This window comes from Quercus suber, unplaced genomic scaffold, assembly GCF_002906115.3.
Source record: "Quercus suber isolate HL8 unplaced genomic scaffold, Cork oak 2.0 scaffold_299, whole genome shotgun sequence".
In the NCBI taxonomy this organism is placed as follows: domain Eukaryota; kingdom Viridiplantae; phylum Streptophyta; class Magnoliopsida; order Fagales; family Fagaceae; genus Quercus; species Quercus suber.
In genome coordinates, this window is record NW_027069755.1 from 541,103 (window position 1) to 562,084 (window position 20,982).

Below are 20,982 nucleotides of genomic sequence, written 5' to 3' on the forward strand. Positions count from 1 at the left end.
CCGTTGATGCGGTGGTCACTCTATAAGTATAAATGCTTGTGGGATATGGAGGATAAAAGCCGAGATTCAAGTCTCTAGGAGAGAGTTTTACACATATATATATATACACATTTAGATTAGGTTAGATAATAAATTCTATCTTATTAAAAAGAAAAAAAATTAAAACCGGCTTCTATGTGATTACTGATTAGGTATAACTTTTTTGACTAAAAAAGATGAGACGAACAAAGTCCTAAAAACTCTTTAGTAATTCCCCCAAAGTGCGCGTCCCGACGAGTTGATTTTTATTTGGTAGAGAGAGAGAGAGAGAGAGAGAGCAATCACAAAGCGTCAGTCTTTAACCCGCTGCCCTCTACGGTCATAGAGTGTACAATTAGCGTACGGAACCAATAGCATCGTCATCTCCAATTTCTTGTCTACCCAGTCTACCCGTATCACAACACAAGCTCCCAAATTACCGAAAATATCCCTACACAAATAAAAGACCAAGACCTCTCTTTCTGTCTCGCTCCCTCTCATCGACCAGCTTCTTCTGGTGTGATCTCTCTCTCTTCTCGCTTCGCACTCTTTCTCTCTTCTCTTCTCTTCTCCCCCCCCTCCCCCCCTCTTCCCTCACTCTCTATCGGGAAGGAATTCCGCTTTCCTTCGAAAGCCGCAGCAGAAACCTTAATTCCCTTCTTCAACCATGACTGTCATGACTCCTGCTCCTATTGATGTATGTCCTATTTCTCTCTCTCTCTATTTGTGTATATATATATGTGTGCGCGTTTTAATTAATTTTAGTTTAAATTGCTCTTACTTCAATGCCCTTAATCGTACGGTTCAATCTCACTGATCGTCTTAATTTTTTTTTTCAATTCGTACACAGTTCGATATCTTGATTGAGCTTTTTTTGGTTCTGTTTGGGGTTGGGGTAATCTAGGGCTTTTTCGTTTCAGTTCAGTTCAATTATGCTTATATGTCGCATTGATGCTTGGATTTTGGCCATTTTAGGGGTTTTGGGTTAATTAATTAAGGGTTTAGTTTTTTTTTTTTTTGGATCTTAATACACTGATTTTTTTTTTTTTGGTGTGCTCTGTTTACAGCAACAGGAGGATGAGGAGATGCTCGTGCCGCACTCCGATTTAGCTGAGAACAATCACCAACCAATGGATGGTGTGATTCTAGTCTTTCTTTTGATCTGTATCTTTTCGGGTTTAATTTTTTCAGTGCTTGTTGATCCGATTGAATTCGTTAAATGATAAGATAATGTTTAAGTTGTTTTGGTTGCCAATAAAATGTTGTAAAGTTAGTGAAAAGTAGCTGTTAGGATTCTAGAATGCATTTTTGGAGTATCCTTATTGCCTATGTGAGCAAATGTGAGAGCAATTTTTTGTTTTTTTCCCCAATATCCCAATGAGGGAAGTGCTTGTTGGATTTTTCTTGGACAGTTTGGCTCATTTGGCACCTTCTCCTTCTCTTATAAGTGCTAGGTGGAGGCTGAAATTGTGGGTTCAAGACCCTTTGGGTGTGTGTGTGTAACTTACCACATAAAATAGCTTACTCTGTCAGAGATGAATATGACTTATTTGCCTTTTTTTTGGGGCAGCCAAATGGAGTTCTGGTTTTAGTTTACATTGTGGTCACAGTACATTATAGGTTTCGATTACTGCTGGTGTGCTAAGATATAAGCTATTTATCTATTTTATGTGTTTATGGTTCTTTTTTTTCTAATCGCTAGTTGTAGCACAAACTGAAACTGCTAGTACTGTGGAGAACCAGCCAGTGGAGGATCCTCCATCATCGAGGTTCACGTGGAGGATTGACAACTTTTCTAGGCTGAATGCGAAGAAGCTCTATTCAGAATTATTTGTTGTTGGTGGTTTTAAATGGTATTGTTAGTTTCTTTTCACTGTTGAAATGTGTTGAACCTTCATTATGTGTGTATTTCCATCGCTCATCTTATTGTTTGCTTTGCTTGGGCAGGCGTGTGCTTATTTTCCCAAAGGGAAACAATGTGGACCACTTGTCTATGTATTTGGATGTTGCCGATTCATCAAGTCTGCCTTATGGGTGGAGTAGATATGCACAGTTTAGCTTGGCTGTGGTTAATCAAATTCATCATAAGTACTCAGTTAGAAAAGGTACCCCCTTGTTTATATTATTCCTTGGGATTTTTCTCTTTTTTCTTTATGAGGGAAGGAGGGGGGGGGGGGGGGAAAAAGGTACCCCCTTGTTTATATTATTCCTTGGGATTTTTCTCTTTTTTCTTTATGAGGGAAGGAGGGGGGGGGGGGTGATGGGGAGGAGGCATAGGTAGCAGTTTTTATCATTTTATGGTTTTAGTAATGAGTTGTAATGATTCCAAGAATTCTCCCATGTTTGAAGGATTGAGTAAGATGCAAGAGTTAGTTTGTTGGCAGTTGGGGCTAGCCTTGTTAGACTAATGTACCCTAGGCAATGTTAATCATAATTTGGGGAGTAGGGTCTGGTGTTGGCATGATTACTGGTGTGGGGATTAGCCATTGAAAGTAACTTTACTGATTTTATTTGAGATTGCTATTTCTAGGGATGTGTCTGTGTAGATGTGTTGGTGAATCAAACTGTGGAGGAAGGGTGGAGTTGGGGTATACCATTTCATCGTGGTTTTAATGATTGGGAGATGGAGTTGGTTGGGGGGGGGTTTCCACACTTTGGAGCTGCATAAACCTTCAAATGAGGATGGGATAGGATGAGGTGGGGGTTAAGGTCAAAGGGGGATTTTGACATATAGTCCTTTTATGGTGCTCTAAGGGATCTAGCTCTACTAGTTTTCCTTGGAAAAGTATTTGCGTTGTGAAGGCTCCATGGCGAGTGTCTTTTTTATGTTTGGACGACTATGTGGGGGAAGATTCTCACAGGCGATTATTTGAGGCGAAGGGGCTTTACATTTGTGGATTGGTGCTGCCTCTGCCGGTGTAGTGAGGAGATTGTTGATCACCTCCTGTTGCATTGTGGGGAGGTTTCTCGGTTATGGAGTTTTGCTTTTAGATCGTTTGGTGTGAGTTGGGTTTTACCCAAGAGGGTTAGTGACTTATTGGCATGATGGAGAAACTAGTTGGGAAAACATTCTTCCAATATTTGGAATTTGGTAGTACATTGTGTGATGTGGATTATTTGGAGGGAGCGTGATAATCATATATTTGAAGATTTGGTGCTTACTGGTGATCAACTTCTAGCTTTATTTGTAGGAACCCTGTTTGATTGGTCATTTACTTCTAGGGATTCAATTCCACAGTTTTTAGATTCCCTTACTTCTTGCACATAATTTTTTATTTTCTTTTCTGTTGCTTGTTCTTATATTTTTGGGCTACTTCATATCTTTAATGAAGTAGTCTTCCCTAAATATATTATTTCGTACTCATCAAAAAAGAAAAAAGAAAAAAGAAAAAAGAAAAAAAAGGGCAAGGAGCTCAAGGAGTGAGAGCCAATTTAAATGCGAAATAAGTAATGCTACAATTTTCTTTAGTAATCCATAATTGTTTTTGTTTACATTTACTTATTAAAAAAAATGTTTTTGTTTACATTAAATGAAAATAGCATGTTTGAACTTGCCTAACCTGCCAGCACATGCCCGTTTCTGTTTGTTTGTTACAGCAATTGAGCATGTGTCTAGATACTTCTAAGCACGTCCTTAGCCGAATTATTAAACATATTTATGTTTTGACTCTTGCCTGTTCTCTGCAACTTGGTGATTTAGACCATGTGATTTGAAAACTCTAAAGTGATTATGGGTTTAGACTGACGTTCAAATTTGGTTTGGTCAATAGTGATTTCTTGTCCCATAACTGGATGTTGTCTTTGTTGTTTGGGTGTACCCATAATTATTGTTGTGACTCCCATCATATTCACATTATGCAGACACACAGCATCAGTTCAATGCGCGAGAAAGTGATTGGGGCTTCACGTCCTTTATGCCTCTTGGCGAACTATACGATCCTAGTAGAGGTTATCTTGTCAATGATTCTGTCATAATTGAAGCTGAGGTTCTAGTTCGTAGGGTTGTGGATTATTGGACTTACGACTCAAAAAAGGAGACTGGTTATGTTGGACTCAAGAACCAAGGAGCAACATGTTACATGAACTCACTTCTCCAAACTCTATTCCATATTCCTTATTTTAGGAAGGTTAGCACTGATGCTTAATTTTTTCTGTAGCACTTGAAAATGTCCCCTTTGTGGTTACTTTAGAAGTTAACGTCCTGGGTTTATATTGCAGGCTGTGTACCATATGCCTACAACTGAAAATGATTTGCCATCAGCTAGCATTCCTTTGGCTCTGCAGAGCCTATTTTACAAGCTCCAGTACAGTGACAACAGTGTTGCAACAAAAGAGCTGACCAAGTCTTTTGGATGGGACACATATGATTCTTTTATGCAGCATGATGTGCAAGAACTTAATAGGGTTCTTTCTGAAAAACTTGAAGACAAAATGAAGGTAAAAATTTGACGGGATTTCTCTTCATGAGGTTTTTTCAGATGTGAGACTTATTAAAAATCTAGGTTTTTGTTGATTTGTCAATAGGGAACTGTTGTAGAGGGAACAATACAGAAGTTATTTGAAGGGCATCATATGAACTACATTGAATGCATTAATGTGGATTACAAATCAACAAGAAAGGAATCATTTTATGGTAATGTTTTCTTCAAATTTGAATGAGGATTTTGTTGCTTCTCCTGTGTTTTATGGCATGAACTTCTTTATATGCATATGGCAGATCTTCAGCTTGATGTCAAAGGTTGTCGGGATGTTTATGCCTCATTTGATAAATATGTGGAAGTCGAACGTCTTGAGGGTGATAATAAATATCACGCTGAACACTATGGATTGCAGGTTAGTTGCTACTTGCCAGTATGCATCTTTATACTGTAAATATCTTATTTAACCCTCAGTAGAATTCATGCCAAGATAGTAAATCTAATTAAAATTGTTGAGTTTGTTGAATGTCTTCAATGGTAATTGTGGGAAATTTATTTGTCTGTTTATAATCTTTTAAAATTGTTGAAAGTGTTCAGTGTTTACTCATGTTTAAAATTCTTCATTTATTTATTTTGTATGTTTTCTAGCTTGGAATTATTTTATTGTGATCCTAAAAGTGCTATGGGAATATATATATATATATGTATATATATTTGGTGTCGTATGAGAAACCAGAAACACTTACATTATTTGTAATCTAGTATTTTTCTTGGTTGAAATTAGTTTTACGTCTGCGGTGTATCCACAGGTTTGTATTAACCATTAATATCTACTTATTTGCTAAAGTATGTAACATCGGCTTCCAAAATCTTAAAACCTTTCCTCTTCTGTTACATATATGGAAGGATTTCATATTTTCACGCATATATGGCAGGATTTGATATGTGCACACATACTGGCAACTTCATTTTATGTAATTGCTTCTAGGAGCAGGAGGCATGATCCCACCATATATGCGGCTTGCACTTTGTGCAATTGACATACTGCCAAATGTATAGTTCCATGTTCCATATTTGTGCTGCATGGCCACATGAGTTTAATTGTTGAGGTCAATGATTGAGAGTGTATCGATTCTCTGTGATTGTGTGCATAGCAACAGATCCGAGACTGCAATAATAAGAGCTACTGTCTACTGGCAGATTTAATCGAATTGCAGGTGCATCTGGCATTGTTGTTATAAAACCCTAGAGGAATGATTCTCACTATGATAATCCTCAAAAGAGAAATATATGTATTGTAGAGTGGTGTTGCATGTGCAAGAACAGTGGGGAGTCTACAGTCTATTTGCTCTTTCACTGTGAGTATGTGTATGGTCTATGGTTGTTGGTGTTTTGTTTATTCGGACTACATTGGATTATGGCAAAGAGGTAGTGGATTTGCTGGCTTGTTGGAAAGGGGGCTCAGGCCTAGTTTTGCTGACTTTTGGAGGCAATTTTATTATGCATCATTTGACTATTTGGAGAGACTATTTGGGATTGAGTGTTCTCCTTCAGAGTTAAAACTGTTTTTGTTACGCTCGATGTATGATTGGATGATTGATTTGAGCGGTCACTCATTTTCTACTTTGGAGGAATTTCTAGATATATGTAACTTTAGATGACATTTGTAGTATCCCTATTACACCTCTTGTGTGCATGGAGAGTATTACACTGCTTGTGTTCACAGAGAGTATGCAATTTTAAAATTTTCAATAAAAATCTTCAATACCTATCTGAAAAGAAATTTGTTAATCATGGTTTTGAATTTTGGCGGGGTCTTGGTTTTCTTATAGAAACTTATAATGGTATCTTGAAATATTGGCCACAAATATTAAGAGTTAGATATCAGGTTGGAGGAATTGGTTTGGGAAGCATTCTTCATGTATTTGGAATTTAGTGCCCTTATGTTTGATTTGAATTATTTGGAGGGTGTAACAGACATACATTTGAGTATTTGGAGAGTTCAGAGGACCAGCTTTTGGCCTTATTTGTTGGAAATTTGTTTGATTGGTGTCGTACATGGGGATTCACATCTAGTGACTCCATTCCCATGTCTATAGTCCCTTTCTTATTGTACTTAATTTTGTTTTCTTTTGGCTACTTTGTGCTTATTGCAGAAAGTATTCTTATTATTTTTTTTTTTAATAAAATTATTCTTACTTTATATATATATATATATATATGTATGTATAATAAAAGGGAAAGTACGTGAGGTTATAGGGTTTGATAGGTAAGCGGAAGGGCATGACTTGGGGTTTAAGGAAGAAGGAAAAGAGAGAAATTTATGGTGTTCAGGGGTTATTCACTGTATGAACAGCAGCAAAAAAAAAAAAAAAAAAAAGAGAAGGAAAGAAAGAAGCCTTTATTATTCTAGTACATTGAGCATAAATAAATATAAGAACTCATTTTTGCGTTGTGGAGTTTTGTATTTTGTTCCTTTGGGTTTCATTGGGTGCTACTGGAAATGTTCACTGACCTCTTGTTTGGTTGGTGAATTTGGTTCGGTAAGCGTTCTTCAGATATTTGGAATTTGGTCCTGTTATGTTTGTTGTGGACTCTATGGCGGGAACTTAATCGTCAATACATTTGATAGAGCTGTTTGTTAGATTGTTAGGGTGTGGAATCCGTAGGGCTACAATTTTTTGAGTTGTTTGCATGTTGTTCGATTGGTGTTGAGCATGGGTTTTTACTAATAGTAATTCCATTCCTGGGTTTTCAGTATCGTTATCCTTCTGTACATAATCTTCTATAATTCTTTAGACCTAACATGTCCATGAAGTAATCTTGTTCCATAAAAAGCGCATTTACTTATCTTACATACATATATATATATAGTCTATTTAGAGTAGTAAACTTAATAACTAATAAGGTAATAACTAATTAAATACTAACTTGAATTCAAAGAGCATAAAACATAATATACTTAGGATCTTTTAGAAATTTCTAGACTAAACTGAACTACCAAAATACCCTTAATTTGTAGGGGTTGCATAAATTACAGTGTTGCTCCTAAAGACAAAATTGACTATAACTTGTTAAATAAAATCTGTTTTAACTCTAGGACACATATAACTAGACTTTGGAGCCACATGACTTTTAATTCAATTGGACTTAACACGTGGGCACCATAAAATAAGTCTTGGATAGGCGAATTTGTGAACCAGTAACAAATTAATTTTCCGTGGTTGCATTATAGGTGATTATATAAATCTATACAAAAAATCTGGTAGAAAGGACATTTATCGTTTTTAAAATATAGTGGTTGAGATATTGGTTTTATTACCTATGAAAAAAAGATATTGGTTTTATCAGTCCAAATCTCAAAACATGTTGGAATTATTGTATATATAAATATTAAAATATAATTTATCATGAAAAATCCGGTCTCGCTAGGTTATTCCGAAATGACCTATGTTTTTGGTTTTTAAACCTGGATAGGAAGTTTGGAGTGAAATAGGAATTTTGGGGTGAAATGAAATTATATATACAATAAACCAAAAATTTTAGCTATGGATTTAACTTCTTTTTTCTAATTATTTGCTCCAGTTGTTTAGAATGTGTACAAATGTAATCACATAAGAAATTTCTATTTTATGGGTTGATTTCTTAGATACTATTATTCATAAAGGGGTGTTGCTGTGCTGTTTGGAGATAATATTATCTCTGCAGATGGAAGTAACACTAAGGCCTCCTTTGAGAATAAACAGCACAGCAACACCCCTTTATGAATAATAGTATCTAAGAAATCAACCCATAAAATAGAAATTTCTTATGTGATTACATTTGAACACATTCTAAACAACTGGAGCAAATAATTAGAAAAAAGAAGTTAAATCCATAGCCAAAATTTTTACACTCTGCAGATGGAATAATACATTGAAACCACAAAATAATCAACTGTGCTGCACATCTAGCCACCAGTTCTTTTTTTTCTTCTTTTTGACTAAGTCAGTTGGATATATTACGGAAGCACAAAGAGGAGCAAAATCTGAGTACACAGGCAGTATAGAAGAAAACCACCAAGAGTAGGAAATGGCAGAACAAAGCTAAATAAAAAAAATTAGAAAATCAAAGAAGTATAAAAAAGGAGAAAGAGAAAAGTTCAGACACTACCATTCACTGATTTCACTCATAAAGCAACCCCATAAGTCTCTTCCTTTTTGTTATCCATTCCCTTAGCTTAGTTTCCTGATTTCTTGTTTTGCTGTGCTGTTTGTTCTTTTTTTCTTGTTGTTCATCATCATGAACAACTTGTACTTTTCTTGTTTTTTCTCATTAATAATATTTTTCTGATTATCTATAAAAAAGAAAAAGAAAAAAAGATACTATCATTCATAATATTGCATGATTCTTTCAGGATGCTAAGAAGGGGGTGTTGTTCATTGACTTCCCCCCGGTACTTCAACTTCAGTTAAAACGATTTGAATATGATTTTATGCGGGACACGATGGTGAAGGTCAGTAGTCAAATAATGTTTTTTCTTTGTGTCCATTCACATATTATACATTAAAAATCATATATTATACATTTTTGCTCTAAACTCTGCTGTTTTATGTTATAATTATTCAGTTTGACAGAAATGATTAGAATTCTTTTCCTTTTTGTGTAGATAAATGATCGTTATGAGTTCCCATTGGAACTTGACCTTGATCGGGAGAATGGCAAATATTTATCACCCGATGCTGATAGAAGTGTTCGTAATCTTTACACGCTTCACAGGTAATAATATTAATTTGTTTTGCCATTTGCGATTTATCACTATCTGTTTGGTCTACGCATATAGCCAAGCTTTGTGGTGATATTTATTACACATGGTATTTAGAGTCGCAATGTTATTTGTAGACAAGACATGTGGATCTTTGTATTGTGTTAGATTAAAACATACTTTCCATACTTCATGGGGGAAGTGTTGCATCTTTAGATGCTCTGCTCTCATTTACGTGGTTGAATACTTTTCAGATGTGTAATAATTGCGGTGGACCAAGCCAAAGTACTATAAAATTACTGTGATCCATGAACAATCATGATACAGTCAGGCAGCAGTCTACATGGAGTATACATACATGCATGCATGCATGCACGCACGCACACACACACACACACACACATATATATATATATATAACTTATCAAAGAATGGAGGATTTTTTTTTATTTTTCTTATCTGGTTTGGTCTGCAGAACTTTGCTTGTGTTGCTTGCTCCCATAATAGGATTTAAAAAAAAAAAAATTCATATTAACGTGATGTTTTTATGTGCTCTACTATATTTGTACACTTGTATGCTTAGGTAGATTGGTTTGAGAGTGCTACTTATTTTCTACATTTTGTTCCCTTTTTAAAGTCTGAAACATATGGGAACTCTCATTGTTATTGTAGGACAGAGTGAAGGGAAAAATTTCAAGAATGGATATACTGTTTAATTCCACCATAAATTTTGATAAATTACGCATTATTCTTAAGAGCCTTGTAGCTCAACTAGCACCTCCTAGTGTTTGTTTTCAATGGAGATATCTAGAGTTCGAATCCTCCAACCCAATTGTAACTATCAAATTTGAAAAAAAAAAAAAAATGGAGCTGAACGTGTGGAGTTTTTAACTGTTTAAGTTGGAGGTAGAGTGGAGATAAGGTTCAAACTCATAATCACTTGCTTTGATATCATGATAAAGTACCGATTGTTTCCAAAGCTTAAACTAATAGGAAATGGTAATTTAATCACTTAACAAATATTATAACAAATCTTATTCATTGACCCCATTTCTAAACTTGTTTGTGCTTTTCTTACTCGTACCATTAATTGTATTTTCTGTTCATGGTACCATTAGTATTTATGTATTTTGCTTTGTTTGCAGTGTTTTGGTACACAGTGGCGGGGTGCACGGAGGACATTATTATGCATTTATCAGGCCGACTCTTTCTGATCAGTGGTATGCATTTTTTTTAATAGATTTGTAGTGTCCATTTGTCACACATGCCACACTACTTTTTTGTGCTGTAAGCCTCAATGAAAACATGATGCAAGATTTGCTACATAAACACAAATTTCATTACCAAGCTGTCAGTTGGAAGCAGCAAAGTATGAAGTTGTAAATATATAAATACACAACAGACATATGATCATTCATAAATTGATAGATACATGCGCATATTTAGCCCATAATACATTCTGTAGACATTTACTAAAAAAATAAGTCACATCCTGGTCATGGTGTTGTATGTCTCAATAGTTTAGTTTTTCAATCAATCCCTGAACCTTTTCCATTCCCTCCTGTCTGTGGGCTTCAGTTGGGATTACTGTTTTGTATTTGTGGCTGTTTCCTTATCATGATTGTGGAGTAGTACTTTTTTGTTGTTGGGGGAAAGAAAAGCCTTCAGAAGTGGTCTGCCTCCTTGGCTGCACACTAGTCTCCAATGCATCTGTTTGCCTGAGTTCTTGCTATTATGTGGTCTGTTGAATCAATCTATTGAAGCTAAGAGATAAACTGTACGGTATATTTTGAGGTAAAGCCATGTTGTCTAATGTGTTTGGCAATGTCTATTGTTTTATTCCATTGCCTGGTTTTTGGTTTTAATCAATGCCATACCAAGTGGACTTTTGGTAAGTTCTAGGGGTTTATGTCAGGGAGATCCTCTTTATCGCTCCTCAGTGTTAAAGTAATTGAAGCTCTTGGCAGATTGAAAGCTAAGGCATTGGAATTGAGGTATCTTTCGGGATTTTCTGTAAACAATTTGAATTGTGAGTTGTTGAGGATTTCCCACATACTTTTTTGCAGATGATCCTACTATTTCTTTGGGGCAGAATCTGATCACCTGCAGTATTCGAGGTGTCTTTTGTTATGTTTTGAAGCCATTTCAGGTTACCCAAATCTGAATTGGGACAGTTGGGGAAGTGAGGGATGTGGAGGAGTTGAAACTTTTCTTGGCTCTTAGGTGTCTTCCCTCCAAGTAACATATTTGGGACTACCCCCTACATGCATAATTCTAGTCAATAAATATTTGGAGTGGAGAGCAATGAGTCAGCTCAACTGGCACTTCCTTCTCCCATACTAACTGGCTGGAGGGTGAGTTTGTGAGCTGAAGACCCATTGAGTGTGTGTGTTACATACCAGTGTTGGAAAGGATTAAAAAAAATTGGCTAGTTGCAAGAAATTTTTTTTGTCAAAGGGAGGACAACTAACTCTTACAAAGAGCACTTTGTCTAGTGTTCCTGTGTACTATTTGTTGCCTTTTTCATTGCCAGCTGGTTTGGCAAATAGATTGGAAAAGATCCAACTTTTTTTTTTTTTAAATTTTTTTATTTTTATGGGAGAGGAGCAAAAGTTCTATTCTGTGAATTGGAATGTAATCGGTAATCTTATTTCCTCAAGGGTGTGGGGGTAAGAAAGATGTTTTTTAATTAAGCACTTCTTGTGACTTGGCTGTGGAGATATTTGGAGGAAAGGGATAGTCTTTGGAGGAAGATAGTTGACTACAATTATGGAGAGTCTTTATGCTGGTGCTACTTTGCATTTAGCAGTTTTTTGAATATACATCTTTCTTACCTATCAAAAAAAAAAAAAAAATGGAGTCTTGGGGCAGGTGGTGATATGATAATTTCTAGAAATAGAGTCAGTTTGTGGAAGCATATATGAATGGGGTAAGTTTTTTAGATTTGTTCAGTTCATGGTAGGGGATGGGTCTAGAACATTTGCATGATAATTGGTGCGGGGGCAGGTTGCTTAAGGATGCTTATCCTGAATTTTACAACATTGCAAGGGATAAGGATGCATTGGTGGCGGATTACTTCGAACGGATGAATGGTGGTATTCATTAGAATCTGATTTTATTATGTTCTTTACATGATTGTGAATTAGAGTCCTTGACTTCATTTTTGGAGATCCTATATGCTTGTTCACATTAATGTCACGGAAGAGGATAGAATCATTTGGTTTCCTTTAACAAGAAGGGTTTTCCAAGTTAAGTCATTTTACAAAGTTTTTAAGAAGGCAGTCAATCCTTCACTTGGTGAAGCATGTGGAAAGTTAATGTGCCATCCATTTATATTATACTTTTTTTGCTCAACTACTCTGCGCAAAGTTAGTTTCGTATATGTTCGATAAATGGGCAATCGGTTGAGCTTTGAAATATGATATTCCATTCGGTTGATATTATATGGTGATGCCACAGATGATGGTTAATTTCTTAGAATGTTGGAAATCATGAAGGAATTACGACTCAGTAGGCCATTCTCCTATGTTTGATGTGGTGTATTTGGAGAGAAAGGAAAGAGTGAACATTTGAGGGAAAGGAGACACACTAGATATTTTGAAGAATTCCTTCTTAAGGACTCTCCACAAATGGACCAAGGTCATGAATCTGGCTTCCCTAATAAAATTTTTGGATTTTTAGATATGCTGAAGTTTTGTGCTTAACTTTTTTATACTTATTTTGGGTTCTCCCTTGTGTGCAGCCTGTGTATGAGTGCTATTCCATATAAATTTTTCATTTTGTAATTCTTTAGGAGGCTACCATTTTAGATTTCTCTTATCACCAAATTTTGTTAGTACTTATAAATGGTCTTTTCTCCTTCTTTTGTTGATTTTGATGACCATTTTTGATTGTAATTCTTGTGTTTACCTTTAACTCAACAGTTCCACCTATTTTTTTCAACAATATAATTCAACTTAAACCAATTCGTGAAACTTCTTATCTAGATGGGAATCAAGAAAATTTGAATTTATTACTTTACAAAAAAAGCCACGTGGTTATAGGAAGTTTTATGATTCATTCTGGTTGTATGCCCTTTTTTCTCTCCCCTGCCTTTTCTTTTCCTCCCTTGTATATTTGCTCTTCAATTCTAGAAAACTCTAATCCATCCATAGAAGGGCGCCAAGTATCTGACTTAGTGTACAAACTCTGATAAAAATGGACCACCTTAGACCACACCTCTTCCTCATCCTCATAGAGGACACCATCCACCTCTATACCCCGAAAATAATTAGTTCTTCTATGGGAATTTGCAACCCGATGAAAAAAGCGAGTATTATTGTCCCCCTCCTTCACAAATAAAAACTTGGACTTTTGTCTCCAAGAAATCTCCTCCAAGAGGCAAGATGTGCAATCTCTCCTTTAATCTGAGTACGACGAGTTTGATCCTCATGAGAAAGGTCTGACAAGTCCTCCCTAGCATCCAAACTCAACAATTCTGATAAAAGACATTTCTTCCTAAAGGCCAAATCCTCAAATTCCTCCTTATTCCACTTTTTCAAGTCCTCTTTAAGAGCTTTTAATTTACGACCCAAAATAAAGCTAGGAGAACCCGAAAAGCAATACCCATTCCACCATTGCCGAACCCTCTCTACAAAACCATCTTCTTTCAACCACATATTCTTGAACTTAAAGGCACTTCGGCCTTTATTAACACTATCTGCCACCGCCAACAGAGGGCAATGATCAGAAACTACACGAGGGAGAACCCTTTGAGACATGTTTCCAAAGTGATCAACCCAATCCACTGATGCCAAGGTTCTATCAATTCTTGACATACAATCTGACCCCGAATCTCTAAACCAAGTAAATGAAGCCCCTTCAAGGGGTAAGTCCACAAGGTAATTAGCCTCAATGAAGTCTGAAAAAGCAAACATAGCCGAACTAAAAGCCTCACAACCAAGTCTCTCACTCGGATATTGAATGATATTGCCAATGAATGTTTAGACAGTAGACTGAAGTGTTGTACCCCGGGGGTGGTGTGTAAGTTAGATATTGAGAAAGCTTATGACCATTTGAATTGGGACACTTTGTTTTATCTGTTGGAGAGGATGGGATTTGGGGATAGATGGAGGAGATGGTTAAAGACTTGTGTCTCTACCGTTCGCTTCTCAGTTCTGGTTAATGGATCTACTGCTGGTTTCTTTGGTAGCTCTAGAGGTCTCAGACAAGGCGATCCTTTGTCTCCCCTCCTATTTCTTTTGATCATGGGGGTCTTAAGTCGTATCATGAAGAAAACTGAGGAAGGTGGCTTCATTCAGAGCTTTCATGTGGGTCCTATTAATTCTACTGGTATTCGTGTTTCTCATCTTTTATTTGCTGATGATACCATTCTTTTCTGTGATGCCTCTAGAGAGTAGATTCTGTCTATTAGGTTGGCTTTGACTTGTTTTCAAGCTTTTATTGGTTTGAAGGTGAATGTGGGGAAAAGTGAAATTGTCCCTGTTGGGGAGTTGCGTAACATTCAGTCTTTGGCTAATATCCTTTAGTGTAGAGTGGGTAGTTTGCCTATGACTTACTTGGGTATGCCTTTGGGAACTGTGTATAAAACACTCTCCATTTGGAATCTGATCCTTGAGAGGATGGAAAAGAAGCTTTCAGGTTGGAAGCAGCTTTATTTGTCGAAGGGTGGTAGACTCACCTTGCTGAAGAGTACCCTTTCAAGCCTTTCGACATATTACCTTTCCCTTTTTACTATCCCCAAAGCTGTGGCGACTAGATTGGAACGCATTCAAAGGAACTTCTTGTGGGGTTCATCAGTTGAGTGTTTCAAATATCCTTTGGTGGCTTGGGAAAAGGTTTGCTTACCGTGTGAGTTGAGTGGTTTAGGAATTCGGAAGTTGGCACCTTTTAATTAGGCCTTTTTAGGGAAATAGCTGTGGAGGTATGGCCATGAAACCTCTCATCTGTGGCAAAGGGTCATAGCCATGAAATATGGGGAGGGAAAAGGGGGTTGGTGCACTAGAGCTTGTAGTAGGGCCAATGGTTGTGGGTTATGGCGGAGTATTAGTGAAGGGTGGGAAACTTTTGCTAAGCATTTCTCTGTTGTAGTGGGGGATGGATCTTGTACTCTTTTTTGGCATGACAAGTGGACTGGGGATGTCCTTCTTAAAAGTCCTTATCCTCAGTTATTTTTGTGTTCAGCTAATAAGGAGGCTTGTATTTCTGATGTGTTAAGCCCTTCAGTGGGTGATAATGACAGAGTGTGGAGTTTAAGATTTCAGAGGGAATTACTTATCAAAAAAAAAAAAAAAGATTTCAGAGGGAATTCAATGATTGGGAGTTAACGGCTTCCTACTCCTTTCTTCATTTCATCCAAACCTAAATCCCTAGGGGTGGAGGTTGTGACAGGCTTTGTTGGGATCTTAATGACAGTGGGAAGTTTGATACTCGGTCTTTCTATCATAAGATTCGTAATGCAGCTCCTTCTACCTTCCCTTGGAAGGGTATTTGGAAAGTTAAGGTTCCTAATAGGGTGGCTTTTTTTATGTGGACAGCAGCTCATGGTCAGATTCTAACTTTGGATAATCTTATGCTTCGTGGTCGCCCTTTGACAAATCGTTATTAGTTGTGCTGTTGTAATGCGGAATCTGTGGATCACCTGTTACTTTTTTGTCCGATAGCTCATTTTTTGTGGATGTATATGCTTCGATTGTTTGGGATTGATTGGCTCATGCCAGGTTCAGTTGAGGACTTATTATTGGCTTCATTGGCTTGGGAAGCATAGTTCTGATATTTGGGATTTGGTCCCAGGCTGTTTAATGTGAACTATTTGGTCTGAGCGGAATCGGCGGGCTTTTGAGGATGAGGGGAAAACTGTGGTTCAGTTATTAGAGTTTTGCCAGAGGACCCTCTTTGATTGGTCTCGATGTTAGGGTTTTTCGGATTGTTCTACCCTTACGGATTTTATTTCTTCTATTAGAATAGATTAGGGGCTGTTTTTGTCTTCTTGTTTCTTTTTTTCCTTTTTTCACTACCGTGAACTCTTTGTGTTTCTCTTGCTTTTCTTTTATTAATAATATTCTATTCTTACTTATCAAAAAAAATTATTATAGTCAATAGGAAATTATCTGTTTACAATTTTATTTATTTATTTATTTATCTATGAGTCCTGTTATATCAGTTGAGATTACAAGTATTGAGAGTCCTCATTATTTTTAAATTTCTATTTAGTGCTTGGTGCCACTTTCATGATCACTTCTATTCTATAGTTTCTTTGCTGTGTTACATGAATGTCAGTGAATTTATGATATAAGCTTGATGGTGAAAGGGTCTACCATTAGTTTTGTGTCTCACTGTTCCAGTTTGAGGGTATGAGTATTATGAGTTTATAATTTTATAGAGTTTTGATTGAACTTCATGCATCACATACAATCTTGGAGGGGGAGTGCTTGATATTGCTGGTGCTTGGTTGTGGTCAATTGTTTATTCATTCTATGGTTTGTCATTAAGATATACTCATTTTCAGGTACAAATTTGATGATGAAAGGGTAACAAAAGAAGATGTGAAGAGAGCATTGGAGGAGCAGTATGGTGGTGAAGAAGAGGTATTGTTTTTGTCAGCACAATGTGTAATATTTGATTTTATAATAGTTACTCTGTTTATGATTTACCTGCCAAATTTTGACAGTTACCACAGACAAATCCTGGATTCAATAACACTCCTTTTAAATTTACCAAATATTCAAATGCATACATGCTGGTGTATATACGTGACAGTGACAAGGACAAAATAATCTGTAATGTGGATGAGAAGGACATTGCAGAACATCTTCGGGTAAGTTTCTGTTGTTGCAGTTCATTACGTTTGACAGTGAATTAAGCCTAGTTGTGAATGGTCTTTGGGCCAAATATGGCATCTCTTTCCCTTGCACTAGGGGTGGGGTGAGCTCTTGGGTTCAGTCATGTAAGGTTGCACGAGTTATATTTGCCTATATAAGGAAAATGAGCTGCGCCAACTCATGGTGGGATGCTTAAGCTTGTCTTGCAATGCTGACTGAATTAAGATGGGATCTTTACTCTCATGAAGGGTCTCAGACAAGCTTCTGACAGATTCTATTTAAAGAGGCTTAGTCACTGTAGTCCGATGAGACCAATGATTTAGTGGTATTCTGCTTGAGCTTGTCATGTGAAATCAATGAAATCTGAAGTTAGATGGTGGTCTGCTTCTTTTTCCTGTGAAAAATTTGAAATGATCCTCTTAATGGGCTTAAGTGAACCTTGGTTACCGTTGAGTCCTATAAATCTTTCAAGTCTTCTTGTCCCAAACTGCTTTGTTTTGAAATCGGGCCTCATCAGTTTCATTGGCTTGTTCCAGGAGAGGTTGAAGAAAGAACAAGAAGAAAAAGAGCATAAAAAGAAAGAAAAGGCAGAGGCACACCTTTATACTATTATAAAGGTTGGTGCTTTTAATTTTTGACTTGTTTTTAAGAAGAGTGCAAGCATTATTTTTTCCACATGGATTGTGGAGCATTATCAGCTTATGACTTACTTATAAGGTTTATGTAGGTTGCACGGGATGAAGATCTGGTAGAGCAGATTGGTAGGGATATATATTTTGATCTCGTGGATCATGACAAAGTCCGGAGCTTTCGTATTCAAAAGCAGATGCCGTTTAACCTTTTCAAGGTACAATGTGGAATCTGCTTGGTTTTTTCAATGAGCTTTTTCCCTGATTTTTGTGGCAAGTATTATGTTTTTCCCTTTTATATGAATTTCTTTAGTGGCTTCTCAATTTGTTCTGAGTAGTATTGATTTTCTTTTTCCCTAACAAGTGAATCTGGGTGGTAATGATGTTTTTTCCTCCATTTTTGTTGGTAACATTTTGAATTTCATGTGCTTAATATATACTGTAAACCGAGGTTGTCTTTTGGAGTTATTGGTGGAATGAGGGACCTTGTTTTTATTGGGAGAGGGGGATGGGGATGGGGATGGGGATTGATTACAAACGTGACACATTTCTGCAAGTCTCATTTGGTCACACGTATTCTTTTCTTTCATTCTGTCCAACTTGGGAGGAAGTAGATGGTGTGCCCCCAGGGCAATAGGATCCCTTCATCTCCGTTCCTCATCATTTTTCAAATCAAAGCAATGAAATAATATCTTCTTTTCCTCCTTCCTTCTGTCAATTCAACCAACAGCTAAAAACTGCCATTACCTAAGAAATAGGTAGATAAAATCCAGGATAATTTTCTTGTGAGGATATATATATATTTTAATCAATCTGTTCGTATATTGGGCAGATTGAATATTTTCAAGTTCTTTCCCCTTGAAAGCTGAAGAACGTAAACTTGCACAGGTGTGCATGTTTTGCGTGCGAGTGTTTGCTTGTTCAAAAAGCCAGGTAGTTTGGTGCGCATTTGTGGATTGTAAATTACCTGGACTTGTCTCCAAGTCTCCTGTACTTGAACTCTGTTTTCATGGTTTACTCCCTTATTTTGCTTACATACTCTCCACTTACTGTTTCCAATCAACCCTTAGATTCTCTCCTAAGCATAATTAAGTACACCTGAAGCACACACTGTGCTTTCTGCATACCAGTAAGCATTAAAAAGTGCACGTTTTGATATTTTAGTAAAAATATGTAATTCAATTACAATTTATGGTTGGATCTAAACCCAGTTATAATTTACTGTTGATTTTTTAGACCAACACTATTCTTATGATCTAGTGCACTACATGAGTATGTTTTTCTTGATATATTTAAATTTGCAGGATAAATTTTGGAAAAAAAAAAAAAAAACCTATTTGATAAGGAAGTTTCTTCTACCAAAACTTATAAGAGAAAGAAAAAAAAAAAGATTTCGAAGAATAAGATACTAAAGTTCAAGGGACCACATCATCGTTTTTTGGGCAATTTTTTTGTTTTTTTAGCTTTATTGGACACCTATTTTTTTGGGACAAAACAAGCCAAAAATGACATGATACTCAAAACAAAATGTATATGAGAACAAAAGGAAAATGTCATTTGTACAAAAATGACCCGCCATTTAAACTGTTCTGTTTTTGTCTACTATCTGTTTTATCTGAAAACAAACCAATGATTAATTTTTGCTATTAAGTACTGTACTGTAATTATTATTTGACAATATATTCTTATGGTATTATGGTCACTGTGGATTCAAAATAAAGATCTTGCAGGGTAGTATGCCTTTCTAGTAGATCGGAAGAACAAATCTGACTTGACATCTATTTAAAAAGTATACAACTTACTTAAATCAAGCATGATTGCCCTTCCAATATGTTTGGATGCAGGGAAAGATGATGGAAATGAAGATAGAGGAGAGAAAAAGGAGGGAAGAGTGTTTTTCCTTTGTTTGGTTGGGTGTAGAGGGAGGGGAGGGAAGGGAGATGGAGGGGAGAGAGCTCTGGGCCCACTATTTATTTTTTAGAATATTTTTAATTTCTGACTTTTGGATTGTAACTTCTTGGAGAGAAGGGAAAAAATCCAGGAGCTTGTGTATACCCCTGTAGACTTGGCTTATTCTCCTATTTCTAATAAAATCATTCTCCTATTTTTAATAAAATCTATGTCACTCATAGAAGTTTATTTTGTTTGGACTGCTACTTTGGGGAAGTGCTTAACGATTGACAATTTACGAAAGAGGAAGGTTTGGATATTGGATTGGTGCTACATGTGCAAGTGTAATGGTGAATTGGTTGATCATCTTTTTCTTCATTGTCTGGTTGCAATGGATATGTGGACTATGGTATTCGGTTTGTTTGGAGTGAGCTGGGTTATGCTGCAATCTGTAGTGGGGCTTTTAGCATGTTGGCAAGGCAGATTTGGTTGTCATTGAAATGGATATATATGGTTGATTGTTCCCCACTGCTTATTGTGGTGTCTTTGGAGAGAGAGAAATAGTAGGTGCTTTGAAGATAAGGAGAGATCAAGATCAGATTTGAAGCTATTTTTCTTTAGAACTTTAATGGATTGGTTGGCTGCATTGTGAAACCAATGATTTTATCTTTTCTTGATTTCCTAGATTCTTGTAATTTTTGTTCTTGATTGTTTGTCCCCTTGTACACTTCCTGTGTACTAGGGTTCTCCCCTTTTTTTGATATCAATAAACTTTTTACTTATTAAAAAAGAAGTTTATATTTCTTTTTTTGCACCCTGTTTTGGTTATAGAGTGGGGTCCTGGATGAAAAGTTTGGATATGGTTGTAATTTTTAGCATTTTTGCTTAAAAGTGGCCACCCACAAGAATGGAATCTGCATTATATTTTACCCTTAATTTGATGGGCCAGTCATTAAAAAAAAATTATATTTTACGCTTAATTTTCAAGTGGTACTATGTATATGTTAGTTATTCAAAGTGGCAAGCATTGAGAGAGTGATCTTTATAATGTTGATGAGCTTTAAGGTTATCAGGAGAGAGTCATCCCTACTCATGTGGAGAGTGGTAGTAAAATAACACACTTGAATAGAGAGAATAAATTGGTGTGATTGCCAAATGAAAATCTTGTGACTGTTATTGTAAGTGCCTGCTGATTGTTTTTTTGTGGCTTTCTAATGATGATGTATTTGTTCTATATATCATGACTATGTATTTTCATTTCCAGTTTTTTTGCAATTCTTTTGCAGTTTTTTGTTGACTTACAAATTTGGTGCATGCAGGAGGAGGTTGCTAAAGATTTTGGAATACCTGTTCAATTTCAGCGTTTTTGGTTGTGGGCAAAGCGTCAAAACCATACATATCGCCCAAACCGGCCATTAACACCTATGGAGGAAACTCAATCTGTAAATATCTTTTGCTTTCTG

At 36.4% G+C, this 20,982-nt stretch overlaps 1 protein-coding gene across 1 annotated transcript in view; it reads left to right on the plus strand.

Annotated features, from left to right (window-relative positions):
* Positions 1-506: 506 nt before the first annotated feature.
* LOC112009304 (ubiquitin C-terminal hydrolase 12) overlaps positions 507-20,982 on the plus strand; it is a 29,076-nt gene continuing 8,600 nt past the window's right edge. Inside the window, exons 1-16 of the mRNA XM_024041637.2 lie at positions 507-715; positions 1,086-1,155; positions 1,721-1,871; positions 1,966-2,123; positions 3,880-4,145; positions 4,237-4,455; positions 4,543-4,651; positions 4,736-4,851; positions 8,833-8,931; positions 9,085-9,194; positions 10,326-10,400; positions 16,688-16,766; positions 16,850-16,996; positions 17,537-17,617; positions 17,728-17,847; positions 20,839-20,961. Coding sequence (XP_023897405.1) covers positions 686-715; positions 1,086-1,155; positions 1,721-1,871; positions 1,966-2,123; positions 3,880-4,145; positions 4,237-4,455; positions 4,543-4,651; positions 4,736-4,851; positions 8,833-8,931; positions 9,085-9,194; positions 10,326-10,400; positions 16,688-16,766; positions 16,850-16,996; positions 17,537-17,617; positions 17,728-17,847; positions 20,839-20,961 — 1,953 coding nt within the window. The 5' untranslated portion in view covers positions 507-685. The remainder of the gene's footprint in view (positions 716-1,085; positions 1,156-1,720; positions 1,872-1,965; positions 2,124-3,879; positions 4,146-4,236; positions 4,456-4,542; positions 4,652-4,735; positions 4,852-8,832; positions 8,932-9,084; positions 9,195-10,325; positions 10,401-16,687; positions 16,767-16,849; positions 16,997-17,536; positions 17,618-17,727; positions 17,848-20,838; positions 20,962-20,982) is intronic.